Below are 12,789 nucleotides of genomic sequence, written 5' to 3'. Positions count from 1 at the left end.
GAGAGTCTGAATTAGCTTTGACTAAGAGAAAGAGCTGAGGTTTGCAACTCTAAACAAATCCTGACTCCTTTTTGGTGTATTCTTAACAAACACAACCTGACTGAGGTTACCCATGAGATCATTTTCCTACAAAATATTGCCAACTATGCTCAAGGCAATATTCTAAGACATTTTATCGTCACCATTCTTCAAATACTTTCACCTCCTGTCCCCAAGTCCCAATACAAGGAATATGTGAAGTCCATATAGTCTGTAAAAACCTACAGATTTAACTGCATAAACTGTGAAAGCCATTTTGGGGGCTACAAATATAAGTCACACATAATGCCACCCATGAGGATGCTTCCACTTATTATTTAGTAGGAAAAACGGAATGCTTTAATATACAGATTAACAAGAACAATCACAGGCACAAAAAAAGTCAGCCTTATGGAAAACATCCCAAATTCAAAAATAATTGCTTTCCCCAGCTCCCATAGAGTACTGTGATCTGGCTGTCAGGGTGTACTATGAATGCTGATTTAACTAATCACCTTTGAGAGTATCGACATATTGAAATGCATCTCTTTTAAACAATCCTCTAATTAGTTCATTAGCAGTGAATAGTCTCTCCAGGCCTTCAGATGAGCTTCCACAACCAACGCTCCCCTCTCACCCTCCAGAGTTGATGAAATCAAATGCCTTGGAATCGCAGGTTTTCGTAATTCACATCATTTAAGAAAATACAGAAATAACTTGGGGTCGGGGAGCGGTGGCGAGGGGGCATGTGCAAATTTTTAATAGCTTGGGACTGCAAACGTAGGAAAATGACGCCACCTCCTGGTTAGGAGATGGGGAACAAGCAGGAAAAAAAGCTGACCAACTTCCAGGATGAGCAGTTTCTTGCTTTTCAAAGCAGGATGCCGCTATTCTCCCACGCCGGCAGACTCTGAGGCCCGCCCCTCGGAGGCTCTGACCACTCAGTGAGCCCCGGTGCACCTGATTGACAGGGCAACAGCCCGGTCCGTTACCTAAATTCGTCACTCCGGAAACAGTGAACTGATGTTTCCGGAAATTCAGCGTCCGCTCTCTCCCAGCGTCCTTTGCCTTCCGGCTATGTTCAGTCGAGTCCGGCCAGTCCCGCCTTGCGCGCCCATTTCGAGCCCAAGTTTAAATCTCGGCTTAGCAGACTCTAGAATCTGGCAGATTTTCCAGGACTGGGTTCTTGGGCAGCGGCTATGGGGGCAGGAATGGCGCAGTTGGAGGGTTACTACTTCTCGGCTGCTCTGAGCTGTACCTTTTTAGTGTCCTGTCTCCTCTTCTCCGCCTTCAGCCGGGCGCTCCGAGAGCCCTACATGGACGAGATCTTTCACCTGCCGCAGGCGCAGCGCTACTGTGAGGGCCACTTCTCCCTCTCGCAGGTGGGGTCCCCACCCTGTCCCCACCCTGAGACAAGCCCAGAACAGCCCCAGAACTAGTTCCCCCAGCCTTATGTTTAGTTCGCTTTGCTCTACCCTCCCAGCCTTAAAGCCTTTAACGGAACTGGGTAATCTTTTATTCCTGTCTCTGAGATCTGTGAAATGTTTAAGTGAATGAATAAAATGCAGATCGATCGCCTAGGAAGTAATGTTATGCCATTAGGGAGCTGAGTTACTGCCCCTTTTCATGGCAGCCGATCATAGTTACCTCAGTTTTTCTTCCGCTACCCCTGTGTGAGGCCGTGGGCTGCTCCTGGGAAATAGCAGAAAACTTCACTTTAGATCATCTGTCAGGCACCTCACTGTGTTTTGGGGATGCGATAGAGTGAGGAGGGGATATCATCAGCCACCAAGAAGTGACAAGTTATCATAATTCCATCCTTAGTGTTTTTGGGACCCTCTTGTTAACTGGATAAAGTGGCAACTAGTGGAGTGGCATCATGTTTGACTATGTAAAGAGATAAAGAACAATTACAACAGGCACTGGAGTAACTTCCTTTGTTCAAGTACTTTCCTTATAACCTTGATGAGATGTGGTAGGAACTTAACTCTTGTGGTAAAATTGGTTTCGTTAGATGTTTCACTTAGGTCGCAGAACCTGTCACAGATGTTAAGTGAGGACTAACTGTAGGCATATTGTTTTCTCTCTTCTGGTGAGGCAGTGTAGAGTAGTGGTGAGAAATATGAAGTCTAGTTAGACAAAAACTTGATTTTAAATCTCAAAGTTTATCGACTAGTTATTTGACATTGAAATTTCTGAGTTTCAGGTTACTCATATAAAAATGACAAAAAAAAAAAGTATCTATTCTAGGGCATGTTGCAGGATTAAATGCAGAGGGTTTGGTGTTACTTCCTGGCTCAGTACATGTTACCTTTCATTATGGAGCTGATGGGTTCATCTTTTAAACACTCCTTTCTCTCCAAACTCACCAGAGTTCCAGCTGATGTTTCCACACTTTTTAAAATGGGAGCATTTGCGATTTGATCGCCAACGTACAAGCTTTCAGAAGAGTAGGCTTTCAGAAGGATAGAAACTGATTTTAAGTTGTTGTCCACTCTGTGGTGATACCTTAACAATCACAAAGCAAGAACTATAAGCAAAACTTTTCCTTAGAGGTGACATCTGATCTGCTGAGGATTTATTTGTGTCCCAGAATAAACATGCCTGAGTGTTGGTAAAGATGTTTTTGAGCTTGACATCTTTGTGCCAGTCCTTGCTGTTGCTTCATTGTCAGCCTTTCATTTTTAAGTGGGACCCCATGATTACCACGTTGCCTGGCTTATACCTGCTCTCAGTGGGAGTGGTCAAACCTGCCGGCTGGATCTTTGGATGGTCGGAACACGTTGTCTGCTCCATCGGAATGCTCAGATTTGTGAATCTTCTTTTCAGTGTTGGCAACTTCTATTTACTGTATTTGCTTTTTCGCAAGGTACAACCCAGACACAAGGTATGTTTTCAAAATAACTTATAAGTTTATGTGCCGTTAGGCCCACAATTATGATAAATTGATTTTATGACACTTCTTTAATGTCTTTATAATGAAATGTCTTTAACACTTAGTTTTGTGTATGTTGTGTAAAGATAAAACAAGATCCCCCACCCCATTTTAGAAGAAATTTATATCTAAATGCTTGAATAACTTTTATTTATAAAATCTAAAGAAAGTGTTTGTTCAGGGATCAGACCCATTCAATTCATATTTACTGACCTAACTCCATAAGTTAAGCATTGCAACTATAGATGTAAATGAGGCAACCTTTTTTTCTTTTTTTTTTTTTAAGAAAGTTACATTTTCATAGTGGAAACAGACTTTAACTGAGGGATTTTTATACGACTTAATGCAGGCTCTGGAGGTTAATTGCCTTGATTTGAATTCTTTCCACTTACTAATTATCTTCCTTCAGGCAGATGACCCCTCAGTCACTCTGTGTCTTCACCTGTTAAATGGGAATAATATAGAGTCTACCCCAGAGGGCTGTTACGAACAGTAAAGGAGATTAATGATGGAAGGTGCTTAGACTAGTGCCTGATGTAGTAGTTTAGTAAGGACTCAATAAGTATTAATTATAATATTGTAATTATGTTTAACTTAAAGAGATTATTTCAGTAGCGTAAATCAGGAGAGGGAGATAGGCACAATACGCTGTGCGGGGGCAGAGAAGGAGCGCAGCACTCCCGGCAGCCTGCCTGGGAGCGGGGGGCGCGGGCGGCAGTGGGCGAGGCTTCGCGGAGAAGGCGGTACCCGACCTGAATCTTGATGAACAGATAGGGCTTCAGGGTGGGAATGGATCCTGGCAGGAGAAGCATAGGCACAAGAAGAAAGTTTGAGCAGTAGATGCAGGGAATTGGTGTTTGGAATTAGAGGATTCTAACAGTATAGAGATGTGAGGCTGGAGAAGTAGGCGGGAGTGAAGTCACGAACATCTTCAAATGTGTAGAAGTTTAATAGGTGATAGACAGCCCTTCATTTTAATCAAGGCATTGGCATGATTTGATTTTGTGATTTAGAGTAAATGAAGGCTACAATTCAGGGAAGTGAGAACACTTTCAAATTCTGAAATGGTATGTGAGAAAGGCTAAGAAAAGATATTTAACTTTAAATTGAACCCAGTATTTTCAAGAAAATACCTGTAATTTCATGAATTAGTAAGATCATTGGATATGGTGGTATGCATGCTATATACATATTTACATTCTCCAGTGCAGAGTTTTCAAGAGATATCCATCAAAGAAATTGGTGGTGTTGGCTAAGTGAATGCTTATTGAAGGCACTAAGACGTTAGCCTGAAGAAGTAGGACTACCTGTGTTGTATCTCATTTCGTCTCTCCATGTTCCACATAGAATTCAGTTCAATGTCTTGTACACAATAACTCCTTAACTGTTGTGGGATGATTCAAAGTATTTTAGGCCATAGAAGTGTTGGCATCCTCATTTATTGTTTTAGTGGCTTTGCAGCTGATAGGTGTACCTAGAAAGTGCCAGAGTGTTCTTATAAATATGTATTGTGTTTTTGCAAAGCCAGAAATAAAATTAATATTGAATAATTTTATTTGAATAGGAATCATGTAGGTTTTTCTTTTTTTTTTAAGGAGTCTCTTCATTAGCTCAACAGGAAAAGCATATTTGTTTTATCATGAAAAAAATGCTAACTGTGATTTCTTTCCTCCTAGGCTGGCTCAAGTATACAGAGGATCTTGTCAACATTAACCTTAGCAGTATTTCCTACACTCTATTTTTTTAACTTCCTTTATTACACAGAAGCAGGATCCATGTTTTTTACTCTTTTTGCCTATTTGATGTGTCTTTATGGAAATCATAAAACATCAGCCCTGCTTGGATTTTGTGGCTTCATGTTTCGTCAAACAAATATTGTCTGGGCAGTGTTCTGCGCAGGAAACATCATTGCACAAAAGTTAACTGAAGCTTGGAAAACTGAGCTACAAAAGAAGAAGGAAGAGAGGCTTCCTCTTATTAAAGGACCATTTTCAGAATTCAGGAAAATTCTTCAGTTTCTTTTGATTTATTCCATGTCTTTTAAGAACTTGAGTATGCTTTTCCTTTTGACCTGGCCATACATCCTTCTAATGTTTCTGTTCTGTGTTTTTGTTGTAGTTAATGGGGGGATTGTCGTTGGCGATCGGAGCAGCCACGAAGCCTGTCTCCATTTTCCTCAGCTATTCTACTTTTTCTCTTTCACTCTGTTTTTTTCCTTTCCTCATCTGCTGTCTCCTAGCAAAATGAAAGCTTTTCTTTGCTTAGTTTGGAAACGTAGAATTCAGTTTTTTCTGCTTACTTCAGTCTCTATATTTTTAGTTTGGAAATTCACTTATGCTCATAAGTACTTATTAGCAGATAATAGACATTATACATTCTATGTGTGGAAAAGAGTTTTTCAAAGATATGAAATTATGAAATATTTGTTAGTTCCATTCTATATATTTGCTGGTTGGAGTATAGCTGACTCATTGAAATCAAAGTCAGTTTTCTGGAACTTAATGTTTTTCATATGCTTATTTACTGTTACAGTACCTCAGAAACTGCTAGAATTTCGTTACTTTATTTTACCTTATGTTATTTATAGGCTTAACATACCTCTGCCACCCATATCTAGACTTGTTTGTGAACTGGGTTGCTATGCAGTTGTTAATTTCCTAACATTTTATATCTTTCTGAACAAGACTTTTCAGTGGCCAAATAGCCAGGAGACTCAGAGGTTTATGTGGTAATATCACAGATGTCTTGAACTCTGAAGACAGATTTAGTATTTGACATTTCTGCAGGAGCAGCTGAGCAGATACAAATTGTGGACTTTCTTTTAGGCACAGTGGTGATCCTCCGATCAATCAGATTTTTTTATTTTTAAGAATTGGATATATGTGTTTTAAACATATATAACAAATCCAAGGGAGTGAAGTGGTAAAGAACTTAGAAAACTTTAAGACTTGCTTCATAAACCAGACTAATGGAAAATAAAATTGTTTACAGTTATCTCAGGATATCTCTGGTACTGCTGGCCACTCAAAAGCCTGGAAATGTTTTATAGATGCAAGTGTAAGAAAACAGGGCATGTATTATACCTGCATTTTGCCATGTATAATGCACACTTTTTTGTCTCAAGTTTTTTAGGGAAAAATAAGGATGCGCATTATCCATGGGTATAATGATTACATACCATGGGTATGATAATCCTGTGTGTAATGTGCAAAAAAATAAGGATGCGCATTCACAGGAGTGCATTATACGCGGCAAAATACAGTAATACTGGAACTTATGTATTCTCTTCAGAAAACAGTAAACAATATTTAAAATATATTTACAAATGACCAGTTAATATTCTTGATTGAAAAGATGCTTAACATTTCCGTAATATAATTTTAACCATAAGGCAAAATGGACTCACATCAATAGTTAATATCAGAAATTTGAGGCTCATCTATGTCCACCTAGGATTTAAATTATTGGATTTTGATAATGGCAAAGCCCTTTCATGAATTCCTAATGTGAAATATGCAATGGCCAGAGATAAACTGTGTTGATGATAATGACTTTCAAAAGAGATTTTTTTTTTTTTTTAATAAGTCACTGTATTAGTTTTCTTTGGCTGCCATAACAAATTGCCACAAACTTCGTGGCTTAAAAAACTTTCTCTCACAGTTTCGGGGCCATAAATCTAAAATTATGGTGTTGGCAGGCTTGGTTCCTCCTGGAGCCGTGAGGGAGAGTCAGTTCCATGCCTCTCTTCTAGCTTCTGGAAGCTGTCTGTGGCCCTTGCTGGGCCGTGGTTAATAGATGCTTCATTCCAGTCTCTCTGCCCTTGTCTTTAGAAAGATCCGTCTGTCTTCTCTTTATGTTACAAGGACAGTGTCATTAGATTTAAGGCTCACCCTAATCTGGGGTGGTCGCATAACAACATTAACTCAGTAATACCTACAGAGACCCTTTTTCCAAATAAGGTCAAGTTTACAGATTCCAGGGAGACATACCTTTTCGTGGGACACTTTTCAACCCACTAAAGTTACCAAAGGAGATTTTAGGATAAATTTAATAAAGGTGTAGGAGATAACTTTGCTGAGATAGTTTAAATGAAGTTTTATCTTCACTGAGGTTAAAACAACTTGACTTTCAAGGTCACATAAATACAAAACTAAAGACAACTGGTATTTGATTCCATTGTACAAAAAAAGTTAGAATTGAAAGGAAGTTTAGAAATCATTTGATCTAGTCTTATTTTGTAGATTAGGGAACATTTTGGGGAGGATTTTTGTGTGTTGGTTTTGGATTCTGTGTCTATTTTGAGTATATTCATTGGGTTGTCATTCTACAGAAAAGTACTATTTGGACATGTTAACTTTGACATGTAAACTTAAAACTGTGAATAGAATTCATGTTTGAACCTCATCTTATGTTTGTAAACTTGTAAAAATAGCTGTGCTAACAAGTGACTTTGTCTTAGATATTGAATAATGTTTTCTCTGGGTTTTAAATAATGAGTGGAATTGAAAAGTATTCTGCATTTGCAAATATAAAATTGTGTTACAGGTGAAAATTACAAATATGGTTGAGTAATAAATACAGAGTAATCTTTTGTTGTATTCTACTCAGTACTTAGAAAGTAGATTGACTTTTTAGTTATAACAGCGATTATAGGACAAATATTTATACCCAAACTTTTTTTAAAAAATTTGACAAGAAAGCCCACTCAAAGAAATTATTATTTATAATGGCAACCTGAATTCCAGGAAGTTAAAATTGGGGGGAAAAAATGGGTAATTTAGGAAAAACAGCTTTCTCATCTGATACTATATATAAAAGTATCTGTTTAGGAATATATCTGAGGTGGCAAAACTTTTCCTCTCTAGTCTGGCAAAAATGGGAAAACCATTCCACCCCTTAGACTCGGGGAAGCACTGTTCCAGTTAAATATTTTTTTATCCTTACCTGAGGGTGTATTTTCAGAGGGAGAGAGGAAAGGAGAAGGGTCAGGGGGCGAGGGGGCGCGATGGGGAGAGAGACATGGGTGGGTTGCCTACCTGGCTAGGACTTTCAGTTAATTTTTAAGTTCCTGTTATGTTAGGTGTTTTGGAGAAAAATCTGCATTCAGAGAAAATAGATTAATATTAGATGTTTTCTATAAAGTACATAAAATACAGTACTTAACATTTTTGAAAAGAATACTATGAATTACAAGGTGCTATAGCGCATTGCTTTGAGACACATCCTAAGTGATCTTTGTGTGTTTTAAACATTTTAAAAGTTATCAAATAGATATTTTCTATGTGAAGTTTTAAAAAAATTAGACTTAATTTCTTGATTAAAAGGTGATTATGAAAAAGGTATTGATAAGCTAGAGAGCCTGTGGAGCCTTGCAATTATTGATATTAAAGTCTGTAAGCAGGATTGTATTAAAGGATGTCAAAAGGATTTAGTCCATACATGTTTAGGTTCAACAATAAATCTGTGTGAACTTTTTTTCCCTTATGTCAAATTTCATAGATATAGTGTATATATTATCTTTATATAGCATTAGTAAAGTTCGAGTATGCTGTATTTTCTCACATATTATTTATGTTTTCTCTTAGTGGGTGCCCAGAAATATTTTCTAATGCATCTGACTGTGTGTTTAAGTTACTTGGAAATGTAGTGTTCCTGAGATTAAACATAGCATGTCATTGGCAAGAGAAATTATTTTGTTAGCGCTCTGGCCACTTCCTCTTTTTCTTAAAGGAAATTTTTCTGGAATGTGCTTAGTCTGTCATAAAGTACTTTAATATAAAGTGTCATGCCGTTGATGTCTAACAAGTAGCACACTGTAGTGCATTTCTAGTTTGAGTTTAACTGACACTGGGCCTGACTCCAATGGCAGTTGAACTGCCACTTTAGATTTTTTTCTTTGTAATTGAAGACACAAAAAGAAAAAGAGAGCCTCAATTTTTATTTATACGCCCTAAATAGGAGACTATTATATTAGGTGCACTTTATTTTTTAAATTTTTAAATTACAGTTGATTGCAATATTATAATTTTAGGTGTACAACTCCATGATTAGACATTTACATAACTTACGAAGTGGTCGCCCTGATAAATCTAGTACCCACTTGGTACCATACATAGTTACTGTAATATTGGCTATACTCCATATGCTGTACTTTACATCCCTGTGACTATTCTGTAACTACCAATATGTACAGTTTACTCCCTTGCCTTTTTCACCCATTCCCCCAAACCCTCTCCCTCTGGCAACTGTCAAAATGTTCTCTGTATCTATGTAGACTCACTTCTCAATAAAATGTTCATATAAAAAATTAAGTTCATGTTCATTAAGTTAGAGAGCATTTCATATCTTTAAAGCAATCAGCATTTCATTAAAAAGTGAAACATTATGCAAATAACATGAAAAAAGTTTTTTGTAACAGAAATGTACATATGACAGGAATAATGGGCTTGTAGAAAAAGCATTTAACATGGCAGGACTTTCTATATTTGATTTTGGCTTTGGAATCAATAAGGCAAATGGTTTAATCTTTGGTTCTCATTTCAAATGAGTATAGTGTTTGTCTTAACTGTTAAGTGCCTGGGACATGGCTAGCCTTATTTCAAAAAGAATTTAGCCCCTGCCTCATATCCAAAAAGTTAATAAGTTATACAATAAATATTGAGTAAATGGATACTGAATAAAGTTTCTAATATAGGAAGAAGTGAATATCCTAGAAAAAATTTACTGTATAATCATTAGCTACTTTTAGGGAATAAATCACATTTCATAGAGCTGTCCTAAACTTTGCCTAAATTTTCTAATCTAGTTTAAAATTTTTTATTTACGATAGTGTTTAATATTTACACATATATTTACTTATGTTTATAATAGGATGTGATTTTAAAATTATTGCTGTTTAAAATCAGGAAAGTAACTTCCGACCATTAAAATAGAATTGATGGTTATTAGATTTTTAAGGAAAAGAATTTTTAACCAATTTAAATATTTTGTGTTTTAGGCTGAATCTTACTACTTTAAGGATACTTGTTATCTTTTATTTAGGATATTTTTATGTATTAAAATGTTGACCAAACATATTTAATATATTAGAACTTGTATACCTGAGAAAATTATAATAAAAAGGGTTATATTGAAGTTATATCTTGAAAAAAACATCCATGAATCCAGCACTAAATTCTTTGATCTTTGGAAAACATTTCTAGGGTAAGAAATTTTGCCACAATGAAGTCATCCAATAATATGTTGCACTTTATAAAAAATGAGCATTTGATGAATTTAGTGTTAACTTGAACTCAACATATCACCATCAGACCAAAAGAAATACAGTATTTTCCTAATGACAAAATATTAAATACTTCATTGATTTTTCACACTGATTAGGAAACATCAGTTGAACCGTGTGTGTGTGTGTGTGTGTGTGTGTGTGTGTGTGTGTGTGTGTGTGTGACATCCAAAATAATTGCTGTCATTCATAGAATACCTGCAGTGGAGGTAATTTTACTACTGGCTGATTTACAATTACTGCCATGTTTGGTCTTAAAATCTTACGAGGCAGATGTTGACTTCTGTTTGCTGGAGAAACTAAAGATCAAGCAGATGAGGAAACTTGCAGAACCCAATGCTGTCACTTAAGATCATAGGTTGGTCTGATTCCTAGGACTTTTTGACTGCCCTCTGTCCTCACTGAAAGTTTTTCATTAAGAGAAGGAGAATATGGAGAGAAAGGTGATTATCTTTATTCTGCATTAGCCTGACCACTGCATATTATTTTTACAGTGGTTGTAGTCATTTTTAGAAGTGCTAGAAACTTGAAAGAAGCATGAACAGAATCATGAACAGATGTTGCAAGAGAAATGGCTAAAAGAATAAATATATGGGATGTTTAACTTGGAGAAGCTGGGGTCCTGTACCTTGATAACCTTTCATAATTGAATAATTATTTGGAAGAAGAATTGGAATATTTTGTATTCCCTGAAGTATAAATCAAGGACCAGCAGATTTCAACTCATGAAAAAACACACTTTCTCCAATTGTTTGGTCTCTGCGGGGAAATGGACCCAGAGAAAATTAAGATTCCTTGCTCAATGGAGGCAAGATTACTTACTGTTCATTGGGGATGCTTCAGAAGAAGTTCAGATAGTAGGTAGAATAAATGGGTTTCTTAAGAGGCCTCAAAATCCTATGGTTTGAAATTTATAAGTTTGTTATGGCTATTTTTTTTTTGCATTAATTGGTAAGTCATTGTGAAATAGTTGGTAATTTGCATGCTGTCTAATATACTTTACATTCCTGAACAGAAACTGTTAACCTTGTTTTTGAAATGAATTTGAGAAACACAACTTAGAATGTATTTTTTGCTATAGTGTTTGAGAGTACTGCTAATATAGTATTTAACTTGTTTCCTATCATTTTAATTTCCCTTACGTTAGTGGAGAGAACGTGCTTCTTTTTGAAACGGTTTTTCCCCCCGAAAGATAAATAGGGCATACACTATCTTCAAAATTGTTTTAAATGCACTATCCACCAGGTGGCGATATTGTGCTGTTTTCAAGTATTGTAGTCAATATCTGAAATAACACATAGTTTTAAATTTTGAACTACAGTTTATAGCATTCATGTTTATTATAATGTCATTCAAAATGTTTTAATTATATTAAACTAAGGCAAATGTTAAAAAAACATTTGTTTTACAATCTTGGGTGATTTAACCTAATATATCTTCCCATGTGACATTTTTTTACTTTATGTGGCTTCAAGTCAAGATTTTTAGTCATAGTGATAATGATGAGAAAGTTGAAAACTCATAGCATTGTATCAGCCACTATTTTTAGTGGCTGTATTACCCACATAATCTGTGCCTCATAACAACCCTATGGGATCAGTACTATTTTTAACATTTCCACTCTATATTTACATGAAGATACTGAGTATAAAGAGATGAAGTATTTTGCCAGAGATTACAAAATAGCTGGCTGAGATGGAATTCAAACCTAAGCAGGTTGACTCAGAATCCATATTAACTATCAGCTTGCGGGGCGTGGGGAGGGGGCACAAAATCTACCTTTGAGTTTGTAACATTTTGGGAAAAAAATGATTATGGAGAATGTGGTTATACTCTGTTTTTGCATAGTCAGGAAAATGAGGCTCACACTAATCTGGGCTCTTCCAGAGGCAGATGATCTTCCATTTGCCTTTGTGTCTTCCATTCTTGTCTTTGTGATGGTATCTCAAAGTGATGTGTGTATGTATGAAAATAAAGGAGAAAAAAAACCTCAGGATTGGATTTTTAACTATTAATTTGCATGAAATAAAGACCTTGGTTTTAATGAGAATGATTTCTGCTAACAAATGGAGGAGCAGAGTCATTAGAAAATTAATACTTAGTTTCTCCAAAGAGACTCCTATTTGGAAATGAAATCATGTCAGTTAAACATAACACACTTTGGAATTTTTTTTTAAAAAGTTCAGCTGGAAAAGCTTACTCTTTAAAAATATATATGTTCTAGATGTTTTTAAGTTTTATATTTTGTTAGCTACAGTTCTGGAAAATAGGTTTATTTGACTTCTAAAATTGTATTGTGGTTAATGTCACTTAAAATTGATTTTTAAATAAATCTATTCTTTATAAGAATAACAGACTTTCCTTATTTAAAAGTTTGTTCACATATCATGGTTTCATTTTGTTTGTAAATAAATTCATGTTTTATAATATTTTATAATTTATCATATTTAACTCATCCTCTTATTCTGAACTGGCTGCTTGTAGCTTTTTCTTTCACTCTGTTGTAGCAGCCATTTTTCCCTGTCTCCGACCCACAAATTCTGTGCTTTATTAG

General features: G+C 36.1%; 1 protein-coding gene across 1 annotated transcript; it reads left to right on the top strand.

Annotated features, from left to right (window-relative positions):
* The first annotated feature begins 1,083 nt into the window (after positions 1–1,083).
* ALG10 (ALG10 alpha-1,2-glucosyltransferase) lies at positions 1,084–6,524 on the top strand. The gene is made up of 3 exons (XM_054591257.1): positions 1,084–1,400; positions 2,708–2,905; positions 4,630–6,524. Exons 1-3 carry the CDS (start codon positions 1,218–1,220, stop codon positions 5,683–5,685), a joined length of 1,437 nt encoding a protein of 478 aa, XP_054447232.1. The 5' UTR covers positions 1,084–1,217; the 3' UTR covers positions 5,686–6,524.
* Positions 6,525–12,789: the final 6,265 nt, after the last annotated feature.

This window comes from Pteronotus mesoamericanus, unplaced genomic scaffold (assembly GCF_021234165.1).
Source record: "Pteronotus mesoamericanus isolate MK-2021 breed Mesoamerican mustached bat unplaced genomic scaffold, CSHL_Meso_final scaffold_21, whole genome shotgun sequence".
In the NCBI taxonomy this organism is placed as follows: Eukaryota; Metazoa; Chordata; class Mammalia; order Chiroptera; family Mormoopidae; genus Pteronotus; species Pteronotus mesoamericanus.
The sequence above is the reverse complement of the archived record's forward strand: the minus strand, read 5'-3'. Positions and strand labels throughout refer to the sequence as shown.

Excerpts from the sequence above, each read along its gene's own strand:
- ALG10 (XM_054591257.1), top strand. The coding sequence starts at position 1,218 with ATGGGGGCAGGAATGGCGCAGTTGGAGGGTTACTACTTCTCGGCTGCT. Across the intron at positions 1,401-2,707 it reads GCCACTTCTCCCTCTCGCAG|TGGGACCCCATGATTACCAC; the intron begins GTGGGGTCCCCA and ends TTCATTTTTAAG. Across the intron at positions 2,906-4,629 it reads AGGTACAACCCAGACACAAG|GCTGGCTCAAGTATACAGAG; the intron begins GTATGTTTTCAA and ends CTTTCCTCCTAG.